This window comes from Hibiscus syriacus, unplaced genomic scaffold, assembly GCF_006381635.1.
Source record: "Hibiscus syriacus cultivar Baekdansim isolate YM2019G1 unplaced genomic scaffold, ASM638163v2 tig00110896_pilon, whole genome shotgun sequence".
Lineage (NCBI taxonomy): Eukaryota > Viridiplantae > Streptophyta > Magnoliopsida > Malvales > Malvaceae > Hibiscus > Hibiscus syriacus.
Window position 1 is genome coordinate 109,505 of NW_024062904.1, and position 19,628 is coordinate 129,132.

General features: G+C 33.2%; 3 protein-coding genes and 1 pseudogene across 3 annotated transcripts; 3 read left to right on the forward strand and 1 right to left on the reverse strand.

Moving 5' to 3' along the window:
• Nucleotides 1–233: 233 nt before the first annotated feature.
• Nucleotides 234–5,830, forward strand: LOC120146157 (annotated as a pseudogene).
• A 4,164-nt stretch (nt 5,831–9,994) lies between these two features.
• LOC120146179 (NDR1/HIN1-like protein 3) lies at nt 9,995–10,798 on the forward strand. Its single transcript, XM_039159820.1, has one exon. It carries the CDS (start codon nt 9,998–10,000, stop codon nt 10,679–10,681), a length of 684 nt encoding a protein of 227 aa, XP_039015751.1. The 5' UTR covers nt 9,995–9,997; the 3' UTR covers nt 10,682–10,798.
• Nucleotides 10,799–15,688: 4,890 nt separating this feature from the next.
• Nucleotides 15,689–16,372, forward strand: LOC120146155. Its single transcript, XM_039159805.1, has one exon. It carries the CDS (start codon nt 15,788–15,790, stop codon nt 16,304–16,306), a length of 519 nt encoding a protein of 172 aa, XP_039015736.1. The 5' UTR covers nt 15,689–15,787; the 3' UTR covers nt 16,307–16,372.
• Nucleotides 16,373–16,433: 61 nt separating this feature from the next.
• On the reverse strand, nt 16,434–18,177 carry LOC120146154 (HVA22-like protein j). The gene is made up of 6 exons (XM_039159804.1): nt 18,130–18,177; nt 17,903–18,001; nt 17,406–17,462; nt 17,014–17,077; nt 16,703–16,920; nt 16,434–16,569 (listed from the first exon to the last, which is right to left on the reverse strand). Exons 1-6 carry the CDS (start codon nt 18,159–18,161, stop codon nt 16,518–16,520), a joined length of 522 nt encoding a protein of 173 aa, XP_039015735.1. The 5' UTR covers nt 18,162–18,177; the 3' UTR covers nt 16,434–16,517.
• Between the last annotated feature and the right edge of the window lie 1,451 nt (nt 18,178–19,628).

Below are 19,628 nucleotides of genomic sequence, written 5' to 3' on the forward strand. Positions count from 1 at the left end.
TGATGCATTAATAATAAAAAAGTTATTTATGGTATAACATTGTCATTATTCTTTCATTATATTTAAAAAATAAAAGTAATCCCATTTCTTTTGTTTTGTAACTAAATAAATAAACCCCCACTTCTTTAACACACTCATGTTCCTTTCATTACACAAACACAAACAGAGGGCTCCTTCCTCTGTTTTGCAAACATCTTTCTCTTTCCCCTTAAACTTTCATCCAAACTTTCATCTTCACTCTTCCCATCAACGATGTCGGTGAAAGAGTGCGGCAACCACGGAGAATACCACTGCAAAATCTTCCGACGAATCATCGCCGACATCCTAATCTTCCTCCTCATCATCCTCATAATAATTCTCCTCATTTGCGCAATCCTTCGTCCCAGCAAGCCCAGATTCATCCTCCAAGACACCACCGTCTACGCTTTCAACGCCTCCACCCCCAACCTCCTTGTTAAACAATTCAAAGTAGCCGGTGGGCAGCCAACAATTCAAAGCAGCCGGCGGCTATTTTTTGTCAAAAGTTTGGCAAATTTTGTTGATATTTTTAAGCATGGGAAAATTATTTTTAGTCACTAGAATTTAGGGTATTTACAAGATTAGTCCTTAAGCTTCAACTATAAATACTCTAGTTCATTTAGCTTGAAAATCATCTCAAAATCTTCCAGTTCTCTCTCAAGTGTGTTTTGTAAACACCTGTAATTTTTTTCTCTTTAGTAAAAGATCTACAGCAGTCCGGAGACGTAAGCACAATTGGCTGAACTCCGTTATCATTTTTTCGGGTATTATTTTTCCACTTTTATTTCGTATTCTCACTAATCTGGCTATAGGAAAATTACTCGTACTCGGTTTATTTCCTAACAACTGGTATCAGAGCTTTTAGTTGTGAATTTTGTCAATTTTTGCGAGGTTACTATTCATTATTATTCATGTGAATAGTGAATTTCGTGAATAGTAAAAATTTTATCAGCGATACGAATTTGTCGACGGAGGTGTTCTAATACACGGTGGTTCGCAAGAATTGTCAGAAACGATCCAAACGAAGCCAGATTCGAGTGGGAGCGATGGTTGCAGACGAAGGGAAGGTGAAAATTGAAAAGTTCGATGGTGCGGACTTTGGCTTTTGGAAGATGCAGATCGAAGATTTTCTGTACCAGAAAAATCTATATCAACCCCTCTCAGGAAAGAAACCAGAGGGCATGAAGAATAAAGACTGAGCTCTTCTCGACAGACAAGCCCTCGGAGTTATCCGACTGACGTTATCCCGCAATGTTGCTTTCAACATAGCAAAGGAAAAGATCACGACGAGTCTTATGGCGGCTCTCTCCGGTATGTATGAGAAGCCATCAGCCTCAAACAAAGTTCATTTGATGAGGCGATTATTCAATTTGTGGATGGTGGAAGGGGCATCAATGGCTCAACATCTAAATGAACTCAACACTATCACAACCCAGTTGAGTTCCGTGGAAATTGAATTCGATGATGAAGTTTGAGCTTTAATTCTCTTATCATCTCTACCAGACAGTTGGAATGCTACTGTTACAGCAGTCAGCAGCTCGTCGGGAAACAACAAATTAAAATTTGACGATGTTCGAGATCTGGTATTGAGTGAAGAAATTCGATGAAGAGAATCGGGTGAATCATCAACCTCCTCAGCCTTGCACATAGAGTCTAGAGGGAGAACTTCATAAAGAAATTCAAATCGTGGCAGATCAAAATCCAGAAGGGGAAAATCAATAACAGGAAAGAAAGATTTTACCTGTTATAACTGCGGTAAGAAGGGTCACTTTAAAAGAGATTGCCCAACACTGAAGAAAAATACATGCGCACAGGATTCTGCCAACATGACGGAGGAGACAGGTGATGCCATGATTTTAAGTGTCAACAGTCTGATTGAATCATGGATCTTGGATTCAGGGTCATCTTTCCACTCCACCCCATGTCGAGAAATCATGGAGAACTATGTCAGTGGTGATTTTGGGAAGGTTCATCTAGCTGATGATGAAACCTTGAAGATCGTCAGAAAAGGAGACATCCGACTAATGTTGCCAAACCAGACCACCTGGACGCTGAAAGGTGTGAGACATATTCCTGGTCTCAAAAGAAATTTGATTTCTGTTGGACAGCTTGATGGAGAAGGATATAACATAACTTTTTCAGACTGTGAATGGAAGATTACCAAAAGAGCACTCGTCATTGCTCGTGGTAAGAAAATTGGTACTCTCTATGTAACCTCAAATTTAGAGAATATCATTGCAGCCGTAGATACTGATGGAAAATCAAACCTATGGCACCAAAGGCTTGGCCATATGAGCGAGAAAGGGATGAAGACGTTTTTGTCAAAAGGGAAGCTGCCGGATCTAAAGAATGTAAATGTCGGACTATGCAAGGATTGCATCTTTGCAAACAAAAGAAAGTCAGCTTTGCAAAGATTGGTAAGACACCCAAGGCTGAAAAGTTAGAGCTCGTTCATACTGATGTATGGGGACCATCTCCAGTTTCATCTCTTGCAGGCTCACTATATTATGTCACCTTCATCGATGATTCAACAAGGAAGGTGTGGGTTTATTTTATGAAGAAGAAATCAGAAGTCTTTGATACCTTCAGAAAATGGAAGGCCATGGTGGAAAATGAGACTGGTTTGAAAGTTAAGCGGTTGAGGTCTGACAATGGAGAAGAGTACAAAAATAGTATATTTAGAGATTTATGTGCAAACAATGGGATCAAGATGGAGACAACAGTTCCCATGACACCACAACAAAATGGCGTAGCAAAGCGCATGAACAGAACTCTGAATGAACGTGCCAGAAGCATGAGGATACATGTCGGATTGCCCAAATTTCTATGGGCCGAAGCTATCAACACTTCTTCTTACCTGATCAACCGTGGGCCCTCAGTTCCCTTGGATAGTGGAATACTAGAGGAAGCTTGGAGCAAGAAATAAATAAACCTTTCACACTTAAGAGTGTTTGGTTGTATTTCTTATGTACACATAGACTCTGTTGAAAGAAGTAAACTTGATGCTAAGTCCAACAAATGTGCCTTTGTTGGTTATGGCGGTGATGAGTTCGGTTACTGGTTTTGGGACTATGAAAATCGGAAGATCATCAGAAGCAGAGACATCATTTTCAATGAGAATGTGATGTACAAAGACAGGTCAACCATAGAATCAAGTAGCTCCAATACCGAAGCTGAAATAAAGGAATTTGCTGAGTTCGAGGAGATTTCTAGAAATGATGTTCAGATCAATCTTGAAGCAGTTCAAGAAGAACCACGTACACCAGAACTGAGATGCTCCACCAGAATTCCTAAACCAACCCAACGGTATTCTCCTTCTTTGTACTACTTGTTGCTGACTGACAATGGTGAACCAGAGTGCTATGATGAAGCAATACAAGTGGAGGATTCAGTCAAGTTGGAGTCTTCCATGAAAGATGAGATGGACTCGCTTATGTCAAATCAGACGTGAGAATTAGCTGAATTACCACCAGGCAAGAAAGCACTCCATAACAAGTGGATCTACAGGATCAAAGAAGAGTACGATGGGAGAAAACGCTACAAAGCAAGATTGGTTGTCAAAGGCTTTCAGTAAAAAGAAGGTATTGACTACAATGAAATTTTCTCTTCAGTCGTGAAGTTGTCTATAATCAGACTGGTGTTGAAAATTGTAGCTGCAGAAAATTTACATCTTGAGCAGTTAGATGTAAAGACAGCTTTCCTTCATGGTGATTTGGAGGAAGAAATCTATATGAGGCAGCCAGAAGGCTTCATAGAGGCAGACAAGAAAAACCTAGTATGCAGGTTAAAGAAGAGCTTGTATGGTTTAAAACAAGCTCCTAGATAGTGGTACAAGAAGTTCGATAGTTTCATGAGTAGCAGTGGTTTTACCAGATGCCAAGCAAATCATTGTTGCTACATCAAGAGGTTCGACAATAGCTTCATTATTTTATTGTTGTACGTTGATGACATGCTCGTTGCATGCTCAAACATGCAAGAGATCATAAACTTGAAGCAAAAATTGTCGAAGCAGTTTGCTATAAGGATCTGGGCGCTGCAAAGCAGATTCTTGGGATGAGGATCAAGAGAAACACAAAGTTGGGGACTTTGATGTTATCACAGGCTGAGTACATCAACAAAGTACTCTCCAGGTTCAACATGCAAGATGCTAAACCAGTAAGTACACCTTTAGGTGTTCATTTCAGACTCTCCAAAGAACAGTCACCAAAGACGGAGGAAGAACACGCACACATGGTGAAGGTGTCGTATGCCTCATCAATTGGAAGTCTGATGTATGTCATGGTTTGTACCAGACCAGATATTGCTCATACAGTGGGAGCTGTTAGCAGGTACATGAATAATCCGGGCAAGGTACACTGGGAAGCAGTCAAATGGATCCTTAGATATCTGCGGGGTACTACAAACAAAGCACTTTATTTCAAAGGTGGAGATACGTTACTGACAGGCTATGTTGATGTTGACTTAGCCGGAAATGTCGACATCAGAAGGAGCACTACAGGGTATGTCTATACTCTAGGAGGAACTGCAGTGAGTTGGATTTCTCAACTATAGAAGATAGTTGCTCTCTCCACAACTGAAGCAGAATATGTCGTTGTTACAGAAGCCAGCAAGGAGATGGTTTGGCTCCAAAGTTTCTTGGAAGAGTTAGGCAAGAAACAAGAAAACAATGTCTTGTATTGCGACAGTCAAAGTGTTATCCATCTAGCAAAGAATCCGTCTTTTCATTCCAGAATGAAGCACATACAATTGAGATATCATTTTATCCGGTCTCTTCTGGAAGATGGGATTTTGAAACTTGAAAAGATTAGTGGAGCTCAAAATCCGGCAGACATGTTAACAAAGATGGTGACTACGGACAAACTGGAGTTGTGTTCAGCTTCAGTTGGCATGTTAGAGTAACAAGACTAAAAAAGCTGCTGCATTGATCGAGGTGTGAAGACAGATTAAAATCAATCTTCAAGTGGGAGATTGTTAAACAATTCAAAGCAACCGGTGGGCAACCAACAATTCAAAGCAGCCGCGGCTATTTTTTGTCAAAAGTTTAGCAGATTTTGTTGATATTTTAAGCATGGGAAAATTATTTTTAGTCACTAGACTTTAGGGTATTTACAAGATTAGTCCTTAAGTTTCAACTATAAATACACTAGTTCATTTAGCTTGAAAATCATCCCAAAATCTTCCAGTTCTCTCTCAAGTGTGTTTTGTAAACACCTGTAATTTTTTTCTCTTTAGTAAAAGATCTGCAGCAGTCCGGAGACGTAAGCACAATTGGCTGAACTCCGTTATCATTTTTTCGGGTATTATTTTTCCGCTTTTATTTCGTATTCTCACTAATCTGGCTATAGGAAAATTACTCGTACTCGGTTTATTTCCTAACACTCCTCACCTCCAATTTCCAGCTCACTCTATCTTCTCGAAACCCCAACGATAGAATCGGTATTTACTACGACCGCCTTGACGTTTACGCCACTTACAATAACCAACAAATCACCCTCCGAACCTCCATCCCTCCGACGTACCAGGGTCACAAAGAGATCAACGTTTGGTCTCATTTCATCAACGGAAACTCGGTACCCATCGCCCCGGAATTCTCCTCCAGCTTGGAAATGCAACAGCTGCCGGCTCGGTTTTCTTGATAATCAAGATTGATGGACGGGTGAGATGGAAAGTTGGAACTTTCATCTCCGGGAGATATCATCTTTACGTTAGGTGTCCGGCTTATATCACCTTCGGGAGCAAAAGCACCGGCGTTATGGTAGGATAAAACGCTATTAAGTATCAGTTTGTGACTAGATGCAGTGTTAGCGTCTGAATCTGAGGGTGGCCAAGGAAGATGATGAAGAAAGAAACGCCGTATTAAATCTATTTCCCTCGTTTTTTTATTTCACGCCGTTAATATTTTAATTTTCTTCTGTTATATATATGTAGGTGGAGGACTTGTACATTTTGCTGTAGATTAAATGGAGAAATAAGTTGATACGAGAAAATAAATGTAGCAAAATTTACAATTAAATAAGATTTTTTTTTCAATGAATAGTGAACGAATTTTATTTTATTTTCAGAATTCTGTTTGCTTGCTGTTTACTCTTCATTTCGTTTCTTTTTCATTCTTCTCCAAATTTTGTTTTTATTAAAAGAAGGGGATACTTTCAACCTTGATTACGATGTAAGTTCTATTTAAATAATACATCTTCCTTCCTTTATTTATTTGTAATGATTTGGTTAATTGATGTGCTTAATGGTTTTTTAATTATGTATTAAAATAATTTGTTTTTATAAATTTCACATAATCCGTTATTCCTACGTAAACATCTTTAACTTGAAATCATTCTTCTTTGGAAATTGTTTTGTTTCATTGAGAGAGAAAAGAAAACAGTTCAAAGGTTATTTTGAGTTAACTTCCCATCAAAATCAAGTCTACAATTAAGGTAGAATTTATATTTAATAAATCAAAATTTACAATAAATAAATAGACCAAATTAAATAACAGGGAAAGGTCAAATCAATTTTTATTGAGATAAATTGTAAAATTTATGAGATTTTTAAAAATTATTATAATCTAAAATTTTGGGTAGTTATGTTGTATGGCAGTCTAATATAAGTCTAAGGAAATGAATTACTAGAAATGTTAATATTTTTTTAATATTTTTGATACAGTGCTATCTAAAATGTTATTTTTCTGCCGAATATGTTAATTTTACTATCTAAAATAAATATTTCTGATATTAATATTTTCGATAAAAAAAATAACATTTTAGGTAGTGCCCGATATTAATATTTTCGATAAAAAAACAATATTTTAGATAGCGCTCTATCAAAAATGTTAAAAAAATATTTATACTCCCGATAATTTATTTTCTTAATTTTATATTAAGATGTATTTCCTTATATATCCCTAAAACTTTATGATTTAGAAAGCTTGAATTTTATTCTTAAAAAATGGAAAAAAGGTTCGACTTCTTATTGATTGAAACAAAGAAACAAGTCATTTACTACTTAATTGTTAAGATGGAGGAGAGATGAAATCTTGAGATCAATTGCATCTCAAGTTTTTATAAGTTTAAATTATATAAATTAAAATTTGATATTTTAGTTTTTTTTAGGTTGAATAACTTCTCAAATTTCTATTAATTTAAAAATTATAATAAAATTTAGACTCAATTCTTTTATTCAAATATATTTTAGACCCTGTTAAATTTAAAATTAAATTAAATAATATTATCTTTATCATTTCAATATATACCTGATTTGATTGCTTCAGGAAGTGAAAGACATGGGTCCAAATTCCAAAGAAATAAAGTAGTGCGATGATGAGTCTTTTTCGGGGTAATTTTATTGAACGGAAACTTAATTTAACGTTAATTTAAAGCGATTTTAATTTAAAATTATTATTCTGACTAATTTAGTAAATTATATAAATTTATAATATTGTGTTGTAATTGAACATATTACATACATGCATGTATGTAATATTTTTTATTCAATTTAAAATATTATTTTATTTAACTTAAAAATTATATTTTTAATAATATTTTATATTATAAACAGATTTTTACCTTTCTAATTTCCTCGTTTCACCGTCTAACCATAAGTAGAAGATCACAGTGGGGATATAACCCTTAAACTTAATTTATACGTTACGACCAGATCTAACGGATTACGATAAAAAAATTTAAAGACATTCTTTGATAATTTAAAATCTAAATTATAATTAAATATCTTTAAAAATTAATTAATAACATCAAAGTTTAAATTCAGTAAATTAAAATCTTAAAAATAAAATATTTCAAAATCAATATCATGCAAATATAACATCAATAACAAAAGTAATATTTTCAAAATATAGACACATATTACCCAAATTAAATGTAGCTAGGAAATAAAAATATTACAACAAAAGTCACTATACGAATATGTCGATCTCCAAGTGCTATGTATGGGTCACCTATTCAAAAGGTATATGAAAGAGAGAAATTTGGGACAGTAAATTAGGGAGGTCAGTATATTCCAACAATGCAAAAATAAAACATACAGTTAAGTTTATTTAGAAAAAGAAATTGGGGGAGTAGAGGGCCAGGCTTGCTCACTCTCAATCACAAATTATCAATTGGGCTTAGTTCACTTATCTACCGAAACTGGGTCTTAAATGACTTTACTCGAGACTAAGAATCAATAATTATATTATGAGTAATTTAATTTGAATTATTATAAGGTGATATATTTTTATTTTTTAATTATTAATAACGTACATATATTTTATAGATGTATTTTTTTGAATCAAGATCTTAATGAAAAACAATACTCTCTTTACTAATTAAGACCACCAATAGATTCATTTTAATAGAGATTTTAATTGTTCAATTATCAAAATCCATGAACCATTGACCACAACCATCATGAAATTTATTTTACTGATACTGTTAGGTATTTGTTGATTATTGGAACTGCTCATATTTGGTAGAATTATTCCCACCCAATTTTCTAACGTTTTTGTCAATAAAGACATAGCTTTATGTCCTTTAGACGTGTTAGGTGAAATTGAGAAGAAAGAGATATTTTTTTGGGTAAAATATATGTTTAGTACTTCAACTATTACTTTTATTCCATTTTAGCCATCTAATTAACTTTTTCCAAATTCATACTTAATGTTTAATTTTAGTTTCATTTTGAGCATTTATTGTTAAAAAATTATCAGAACTGTTCACATTTCATTTTTAATTTTTTTCAAAGATGATGTGACATTATCTTATGGTGACACATCGGTATTACAGTTAGTTTTTTAACGGTAGGTTACTAAAATTAAACATTAGAATTTGATTTTTTTAAAAATAGTTATAACTAAAATAAAAATTAAAGTGATTGTTGAAGTACTAAACGTATAATTTACCCTAAGTTTTTAATGTTTATTAAGAAAAAAGCATCCTAAATTCTAAAGAAAAGAGGAGAAAATAAAGAGACGCTTTTTTTTAAATTTCTCGCATTTTACAATTGTTAATACTCGCAAAGGCTCTAATAATAAAATAAAATAAAATGTACTTTTATATCGTTTTTGTTCTTCTAAGAAAATATCTTTTTATTCTTATCATCTATGCAAAAATTAAATTATAGAATAAACTTAATAATTAAATCATTCTAAAAAATTCAGACTTTTATCGAGCATGCCAAGAGTTCATTAGCCAAGTCTTCTCAATTTTGAATGTGAAGAGTTTCGACGTCATTCTAAAAATTGTATAGTGTACGAATGAAATGATTTTAATGGTTAAAGAATCATTGTTATCTTAAAGGTTTTAAGTTTGAACAAGTTTTACAAGAATATTTGAACATTCATTATCAAAAAATTAAAAATCGCTCAAACAAATACTACGTACTAATAACTCCAAACTAATAAAAAACTACATATTAAATCATCCATACAATTAACTCAAAACAAATAATAGATATTGATTTCATTAAAGAAAGAAAAAAGAGTATTGGAGTCAAAGAAAGCGAACTTGGAAGTTTCTCTACACCTAAAACACCCTAGTGGGTCCGTATGACCCTGTTTTCAATTATTAAAATATGTAATTAATTGTCAATTATAATTTTTAAAACATAATAAATAAAAAAATATTTTTTATAATTATCCATTTTTGATTTATTAATCGATTAATTTAAATTGAATACTGCAAAACTTAATCATCATTATTAATTCATGATAAATTATAATTTTTTAAAATATAATAAAATAATTAAATACTAATTTAATTCATATTAACACTTGAAAGTTACAGATTTGAATTAACTTTAATACTCAATATCATTCTAAAATGAGTTTTATTAATTATAGAAGTTTTATGGGAAAAAATCGACTACCAAATCCCCAAAGCAACCGCGTCAAAATGACGACGTAACGTGGCCATGACCTGCCTAAGTATCGCTATATTTGCCGACTTCTTCTTACATGCCTTTCCTATATAAATCATCCCACATTTTCTTCTCCATGGCTGACAAACAGTCTCACCTCAATGGTGCCTACTATGGCCCCTCAATCCCACCTCCTCCGAGAACCTACCACCGCCCCGGTCGCAGCTCGGGCTGCGGATGCGGCTGCTGTCTTCTAAAGTGTCTCTTCAACATCATCATCACCGCCGTCGTCATCATCGGCCTCGCCGTTCTCATCTTCTGGCTCCTCTTCCGCCCCAACAGGGTCAAGTTCCATGTCACAGACGTCCAACTCACCGAGTTCAACCTCACTGCCAACAACACTTTGCATTACAACCTCGTCGTTAACATGACGGTGCGTAATCCCAACAGGAGGATCGGCATCTACTACGATCGTATCGAGGCTCGGGCTTACTTCGAGGATCAAAGATTCAGTACCAAAACGTTGACCCCGTTTTATCAGGGACACAAAAATACCAGTTTCTTGAACCCTGTTCTCGTAGGGCAACAATTCGTGAGACTTGGTGCCAAGGAAACTTCAAAGTTGAATGACGAGAGGAGAGATGGGGTTTACAGTATTGATGTGAAGTTGTATTTGAGGATTAGGTTTAAGCTTGGAAGGATCAAAACTGGTAGGTTTAAGCCTAGAATTTCCTGTGACTTGAAGGTTCCTTTCAACTCAGCTTCCAATAATAGCGTCGCTGGTGCTTTTGAAACCACCAGGTGTGGTTTGGATTTCTGATGGGTCATTGCTTTGAATTTGTTCGAGCTGCTTCATTCGGGGTTTCATGTAAATATTTGTTGACTTTTGGGTTTATGGGGTAGGTTTTGTTGAATAAAATAATACTGATTGTTTTGTTTGATTTTGAATTTTTATTGATTTATTTTTCTTTAATTCGGTGGGGTGTTTCTTTTTTTTTCAATTAAAGAATATAGGAATGAGGTAATCTCAAGTGTTATAGCGTTCGTTACCAAAGCAAATGGTATTAGAAAATAAATGTGGCGATCCAATTGAAAATACTCGTTGACGTTTTGCAGAGTTCAATACATATAGACTTTGGAGATGGGATAGATTTCTTTTTTTGACCAAACTTTTGGGTGTAAACGCACACACTTTCACTACCATTATTTGAAGTTTGAAAAGCTTGTAGGGTAAGGTAACACTTTTTATTTCAGATTGGTTTCTCCGCGTGAAATTCGATATATGAAATCATATCAAGACTCGAAAATGATGAAATTCAAGACTATCTCAACCATGAAACCATCGTATCATCCTGAACCACCTTTGCTCGTAAGAAATCTCAACGGCCTAGTAACGCTGCTCGTACATTGACTCGTCATGTGTTTAAGGGAAATAAATTATTTCGATGTTCAAATATATTGCCTTTGTCATAACTTACCTTTTAATTTAATGATAACCTAATTTTTGTCATAGAGACCACAAATAATCCTACACCTTTGAACCCATAAAATGCAACAATAGACTTTGAACCCAAATGCCTTGTAATAAACTTGGGCTTGATTGGGGTTGGATAAATTTATTAAAACAATTGGGGGAAGAAAATGAGGTGCGTGATAAGAAAGAAAAGAACAATCAAGCAACCATCATAAAAGCAAATGCAACTTCTCTTTATACCCTTAATAACTACTGAATGTTATGAACAATTTTCCGCCACTGGTTTTTTAAATTACAATCGAATAACTTTTTTTATTTTAAAGAAAAAAGTGATCATAGTTATATCTAGAATTTAAACGAGGAATGACGGATAGTAATATAAATCAAGTATTTTATATACTAATCCTATGTGCTCTCAATTTGCGAGTGCGATAAATTTTAATAATATTATTATTTTTTCCTCAAAAAATTAGCATTCTTAAATGTCATTAATCATCACCACACATGTCATATATTTTTATCTTTTACATATACACATTAAACATGCTTTCATTATCATACATTCATATGATCAACATTTATAAATAATATTCTTATTAGATTAATCGAGACTTAAAAATTTTGCATTCAAACATAGTTAGGAAACATCGTAAGTCATTCGAACCAATCACACACATTTAATCATATTTTAAACAATTCGAATGATTATTTGTAACCTAGCACATCAAATAATAAGTAAGCATATAAAATACTTGCATTACTTCTGAGTTTCTAAAATCGTATTTTTATGGTCTTGTGACCTTATCTTCAAAGAATAATGAAAATTTAAAAATATAAAGAATATTACTATATTATTGACTAAAAATATGTTCACTAAATAGTAATAGACTCGAACCACCGAGAGACAATCAAATACTTTTTTCAATAAAAGTGTTTAAATTATTTTAATATTTTAAATTTAATTTTTTTAATAAATTATAGTTTATCATTTTATATAAAAGTGTTTAAATTATTTTAATATTTTTAAATTTTATTTTCAATAAATTATAATTTATCATTTTATGAATTCTGATATTTTTAATTTTTAAATTTTCAATAGTGTTTTAGTATTTTTATTTTTGTATATATTTAATTTTTTTTGAATATTTTAAAAAATTTTATATTTAAAATGTAAATATTTTTTATATTTTTATAAAATCAAATAAACCTTCAAACTTTATAAAAAGTTAATTAAGCCCCCAAACTTTAGTCAATTAAGCCTCTTTGTTACGTCATCATATATTGTTGGCTATCATGTTAACATCGTGGATCAAAACATGTCATCAACACTGTAGAATGGGCGGATGTACATGGAGGTTAGGGTGGACACGTACTCACATTGAAATCCGAATTTCTTTATATTAATTGTTAATTTTATTGATGGTGCCTACCCTGAAATTTTATTTGTGCTTACCCCATATGAATTTTTGTTGTTATTGGTATATATGTGCTCACTTTCAAAAATATTTTTGGGTCTGTCACTAACTGTAAACAATTATTTCAATATTTTAAACTATCAAGATAACACACTAATACTTTTTTTCAAAGAATTAAATTATTATTATTTTCTAAAGAGCCACATTAATCATAAATCAACAACGTACTTGATAGGAGAAATAACATTAATCCGATAAAATCATTGTCGAAACGGCAATGATTGTGGACGTGGTTAGCAACAGAGCTCTCAAAAAGAAATTAGGTTATATGCTTTCGAAAAGTTGAAATAGACACGTCAAGAAAATAAAAAGAAGTATTGAAACATGAAAGAAAGCTACTCGAATTTGACCAATTACAAAACATAAATTTTCAAAGAAATAAAAAAAAAAGTTGATGCTTTAGAGTAGGAACGAGTGGCCATAACCATTCTCTTTTTTATTTAATTTGTTTGAAGAAATCATTATGAGATGTCTTCGAATTTTAAAAAGAAGCGGTGGGGTTTTCACTTAGGGATGTCCGGGATGGATATGGGATCTGAATTCAACGGATTTCGATTTGATCCATATTTTTTAAATTTGGGTTTAGATTTTTTAAAGGTGATGTTCGGGCCGGGTCAGATTCAATTTAGGGTGAAAAATACCCGATCCGACCCGACCTCAAAAAATATAATTTTACCTTATATATTTAAAAATAATTACAATAATATTACTCTATATATTATTTTTTAATTAAATCACTATTTTTATTGAATAAAAATAATATTTTTTTATTATTTTAGGTCGGGTCTAATTTTATCTCAAAAAATCGGATCGGATTTAGGGTGGGTGGAGGGTATATATTTTTTGGGTTAGGTGAAGGATATAAAATTTTCAGGTAACCCAACCCGTGCCCATCCCTAGATTCACTTCATCTCTTTCTACGTGCTTCCCCTTATTTGATTTTAATTGCCATATTTTGGTTCGTATCTTTTAATATTTTAATTAATCAAAAATATATTTTAAAATTACTTAATTCTTATATATATATTTTTCGATTCTAAAAAAATATGAATAGAGTCCAAATTGATATTCTTTTGTAATATCCAAAGTCTATTTGTATATAATTTACATAATCGTATTTTTGATTCTTTATATATTTTGATGTTTCTAATCATTCACTCTTTTTTCTAATCTTTTGTTCATTTAGCAAAACATGTACGAGAGTTCAGAATTAGAAAAATAAAATCAACTCTTATACTCACTATTATTATAGATTTAACCTCAGGCTCAAATTAATAATTGAAGCATATGAGATTGCACTAGTCGATCATAAATGAAATTGATTAAAATATATAAAAAAAAACAAAGAAATAAAAGGAAAGAGAGAATAGTTTCATCTCAAAGTTAGTATATAAAATTAAATTAAAACTATTTTAAAAATAATAGAGACTCGATTTCATAAAAATAAAAATATAAACATAAATTTTAAAATAGTATAAAAGCTTTAAATTCTGAAATAATATAGAAACATTTAATGTATTCAAATTGAATAAAATAAATAAATAATAAGTAATTTTGTATGAAGACTTGCGTGGTGATGGTTGTAGTTAAAGAGTTTCTTGAGAAATAACTGTATTTTGTACGAAATGTCAGGTAAAAGTGTCTTTTACCCTTCGTAAGTACCTCGTTGACATTTTACAGTTCATCTATATGATAAGCTACTTCCAAGTTGTTAGGAGTATTTGTCAAGTAAATAACAAACCCAAAAAAATGGATTTTAATATTTTTAAAATAACCAATGAAAATAATATTAATATTATCCAGTTATAAAAGAATGACTACATATTAAAAATGTCCTTAAACTACTATAGCTTTATTTAAATAAATGTATGCAATTTTTTTACTAAAATAAACCTTTAATCTTAAATTATTACTCATAAGAGCCCTTGATATTAATTAGTTGATATATATTTTTATTTTATTTTAAACAAACAAATAAACCAAAAAATAGAAAAAAGGAAGGAAAAATTAGCTTTTACCCAAAAATCACTCAAAAAATAATTAATCCATAAAATAATACTCATTTCAGATTATTTCTCATTCTAACACATTTTTATGTCAAGTTGGTAAAGGCGTGTTTTGCATGAAGTGTCTTTCGCTGACGTGGAAAAAGACACTTTCTGCAGGAAGCGCCTTCCGCTTACGTGGCACAAAAAAGTCAAAACTCTTTAAATTGGACTCAAATGAACTAAAAAAGAAAGGAAAGGTAAAAATATAAAAAGAAAATTACACGAATTTTATCTAAAATGAATAAACGTGTGCGGTGCGTGTCAAAGGCACGTAATTGTACAAATACAAGCACGAGTCAGGTCGGGCGACAATGATGATGTACATGTATTAGCCCATATTATTTAGATATGTGAGCTTTCAAGTATTTAAATATAATATTTTAAGCATTTATTTATTGAATGATTAAACATAAGGTTAATACAAAGCGTGTCGTGACTTGTTCCCCCTTTTGTACTTGTGTAATTATGTGCCATTAACACACATTGTACGTGTTTGTTCTTTGTAGACAAAATTCACATACATTTTTCATATTTTAACCTTTTTTTTTCTTTCATTTCAGACCAACCTGATCGAGATTAACAAAAGACGTTTTTGCAAAATAATAAGTGTTATATTGAAAATTAATCAACAATGAATAATATTTTGATAATTAGTTATTTTTAAGTAAAAAAACAAACAAAACAAGTGAAATAGACACATGAGTAAAATACACAACATGACATGAGCGATGAGATTGAAAAAAGAGTTCTTTTTTTTGGGGGAAAAAAGCGACAGAATTTATATTTTTGTTATAGAATTGCACTCCCTCCAATTTCTTACCAATTTGTCAGCCGCCGCCGAAAGCTTCTTCTAAGAAGCTCCTCTTCTCTTTTTAAAGTTGAAACTAAAAGCCCACTTTCAATTCTTTTTCCTTCTTGTATTTTCGATAATGGATGGCGTCTTAGGGCAGTCGCCGCCATCAACTCTCCGACGCCGCAACTCCATCACAACCCCCGTCCAAATCCCTGCGAAGCTAACTATAGTGACTCCGAAGCTTCTCCAAACTGCCACAAGCCTCCCAAAAGGCAGCGCCGCCCCATCTCCGCTTAGCCTCGAGCTTATCTCCCTCAAAGCCTCCTTTGCTTCCTACACTTCACTCAAAGACATCCTCCCTTCCCCCGCCGTAGATATCAACTCCCCCTCCGCGGCGGGATCCGCCACAAATTCTGGGTACGAAATTTCAATCCGCAACCGCTTAGTAAAACAGGCCGCTTGGGCATATCTGCAGCCCATGTCAGCCTCCCCAGACTCCTCCGGTCCTCACTTTTTCTGTCGGCTTTGGCTCCAGTTCTCATCTCACAATCCCATCTCTTCCTGTCTTCGGTTCTTCAACCTCAAACTCTTACCTGGTCTGACCGGACTCGTCAATCGGATATTCGGATCCATTGGAACCATCTTCAACAGATAAAGATAAAAGTCGCGTATACACATGAACAAGGGATAGAATATTCAATCAAGTACATAAACTGTAGGAAAACATATATATATATAAGTAATTTGTGTTGCAAATAAAAAATGACTGAATTGATTTGCAGACTGGGTTTCTTATCTCTTTGTACAATTTTTGTTTGTTTATTAGAAATTGTTAATTGTGTGGTTTCATACGCCAGCGAGGTCAATCAGTTTTGAACCGGACGAGTTCTTCTACGAGGTGAATCATTGCTTGAACCACTGTAACCATTTGGCGTGGACGGTGAAACTTGCTCATCAGGTTTCTGCAAAAAAAGGTTTGGCTTTTCTGAATGTTTCAAGTTATGTTGATGAAACTGAAACAACAAATACTTTATTTTTTGTTGTTGTTGAAGAATTTACCTGATTGGCTTGTTTAAACTTTAAAGATTGATTTGCCACATATTGAAGCATTTCAAAGAATTTTCCCTGCCCCATATCTGCGAAATGTTGACAGTATTTCCATATGAAGTCCCATATTCTAGCTTTGATCTCTTGTATCTTTCTATCCACTTCTGTTTCGTGTCTTGCCATGAAAGGTCGAAGCAAGGTATCATATACATAACCAGTACCCTAAATTATCAAAATTCAAAACCTTGGTATTGCCAATTGAGTTCAAAAGTTGCAGAAAAATAAAAAAGGTAAATTTTATTCCACTACCTTTACCTTTGTTTTAGGATACCATAGGTAGACTAACATTGCAATCTTCATCTCGCCATACATTGGAAACCTTCAGGATTGTTCAAAATCTAATGTTAGTATCATAAACAATTATACTTCACAATTAGGCAAGTTGGATTAGTTTTGGGTCGATTCAACCTGAATCGGATTTGAGTCATTTTTGTTTTGCGTCACTTTCGAGTGTTTTTGGAGTTAATGTAATTAAGGTTTGAGATTCAAGTTTTCGAGTTGGTTCATTGTAAATTTTGAATCAATTCAGATTCAGGTCGATATTTTTTATAATAAAATTGAATTGAATTTTAATAAGATTTGATAACTCAATTTTCAAATTTAAATCACAAATTAAGCTACATGAAAGTTAAGAGGTGTGAATATACCATGAAATAAATGCTTCCCCACTCCACTCGAATACTATCAGAAACGCCATAAGGATCCTGTGAAAATACATTGTATGCATAACTTTTACATTTAACATAAAGCCAAACAAATGATGCACAAGCCAATAATTGGTAAAATTAATCGATTATTGCTTAATGGAATATAATGTCACGTCTTAAAGAGGTAAGAGACATTAATCTTATATTAAAAAAAGAAAGAAATTTTAAAGTTTATAAGTGGTAGTACTGTTTGTTCTATCAAATATTTCTTTTAAGAAAAGAGTAATAGCACCGCGATAAGTAATATCAAAGTGACTCTTTAGTTATTTAAGTTCATAAAAATGATAGTATAACGAATTTCATGAAATTAAGAGAGGATGAAGAGAATAATAACCCTATGATAAAATATATATAACTGATCCACCACCCTAATCCTCCTCAACGTCATATGTGTAATGGGAAAAGTAGTAGAAGGCAATAAATAAGAGATTGATTACCAATATTGACACCAAAATCTGAGTTCCTCGATCCTAACTTTGTTCTTCTCCACCGTTTTAAAGCACTCAAATGCAGGATACGCATATCCAAGAAGCAACCTGCAATCATCGGAAGACAGAACAGATAGTAACAAATTCCAGAAAATTCAAATGACCCGTTATAATTGAACAACCAAAGAATATTAACGCAAAACAACAAAAATGGAAATGCATAGTTAATCACTTACACAAGCACTCTGTTAATGAAGCTGCCCAACATTGTTTTTTTAAATGCAATATTTCATTTTCCCGGAACAAAATAAATAGTTTTCGATGAAAAGAAAATTCAATTTCTCTTCATTAAATCTTTCATTCACTGAAATTTGGCAAAAGAATAGAAACCCCAAATTTCCAAACGTGCTTAGGAAACTAAAAACACGAATCACCAAATGGATTAATGGAAGTTCCTTAATTTATGGCTTCACAAAACAGTCTTTTTAATAACAAAAAAAAAAACAGAAACATAAATGGTAACTAACACAGGGGAGACAATACTTAAGAAGTATCCTTTGATTCTTGCGCCGGAGAAGGATAAAGAAATAAAGAAACCAAACAATTGCCTTCTTTTGGTGGAGGAGGCGCGGAACTTGATATTTAAACTACCAAGATGAAACAATTTGTATGTTTACTTAACACAAATTTAGTAACAAACGTGAAGAATAAATCCACCAAGTTGATGAGACAACGTGAAGAATATTACAGAGACAATCATCTTAACAAATGATTGTTGCATATTTTAGTTATGTTTAATCTACTTGTGTATTGAACTCGTTGAGTAATCTTAGTGTTGAAAGATAATATTATTTTTCTAAATGATTCAGATTCAAGTAGTTGTGCCTATAAAAAGAGTATACTTAATTGTAATTGATAGTGTAACACCCCAAATTTAATGAAACTAGGGACCAAATTACAAGTTTTTGAAACTTGCATTTTGGTTTAGAAGATGTTTGAAGTTCAGGGACTTAACCCCAATTTTTCCCTTTTTCTATAGACAGAGACAAAAATAAAAAGAAATGGAGTTGGTGGATGCGGGAATTTGAACCCTTATCCCCCGAGAAGGTCGCCAAGGCTAGGGTACTGTTACTGATATTTTTAATTTAAAATGATTTTATTGATTTAAAGGTCGGGTTACCCACCCCAAAATCCCCAATTTCCCAAATCCCTAACCCCCACAATCCTTAGTCGCCGACCCTTCCATCGTCGATTTCTCTATTGTCAGGCCACCACTCAGCCCGCTACCGCTCCCATTTGATTCACCGTCGACCGACGACCAAAACCCAATGGCTATCGAAACGTGATTTGTCGTCAATCAGTGCGAATCAACATTCGAAGCATCACCAGAAAAATCACCCTCGACGCTCGAATTTTCAGCGTTTCCCGTTGATCCGACCGTCTGTTAGCCTTACCTCCTGCACCATCAAACTCGTTGTCGTCGTGCGCTCAAAACCCAACAGAAATCATCGCGCCGTCGATGCTCCACCACTGTCACTCGTCGGTCACTGTTGGAAAAGTTCGAACATTTTAAAATTCCACACTCCACCGTGTTTCATCGAAAAATAACCCATGCACGAGACTCCCGAGGTGCTGATCTACGAATCTGGAAATTTTCACGCCAAACCGACGGCCAGAGCCGTCGCACGCGCCACACGCACGTAGGCATCGTCTGTCAACAAAGGGGTCAGTTGGA

Excerpts from the sequence above, each read along its gene's own strand:
- LOC120146179 (XM_039159820.1), top strand. The coding sequence starts at position 9,998 with ATGGCTGACAAACAGTCTCACCTCAATGGTGCCTACTATGGCCCCTCA.
- LOC120146155 (XM_039159805.1), top strand. The coding sequence starts at position 15,788 with ATGGATGGCGTCTTAGGGCAGTCGCCGCCATCAACTCTCCGACGCCGC.
- LOC120146154 (XM_039159804.1), bottom strand. The coding sequence starts at position 18,161 with ATGTTGGGCAGCTTCATTAACAGAGTGCTTGT. Across the intron at positions 17,078-17,405 it reads GGGGAAGCATTTATTTCATG|GTTTCCAATGTATGGCGAGA; the intron begins GTATATTCACAC and ends ACAATCCTGAAG. Across the intron at positions 16,921-17,013 it reads TATGGTATCCTAAAACAAAG|GGTACTGGTTATGTATATGA; the intron begins GTAAAGGTAGTG and ends TTGATAATTTAG.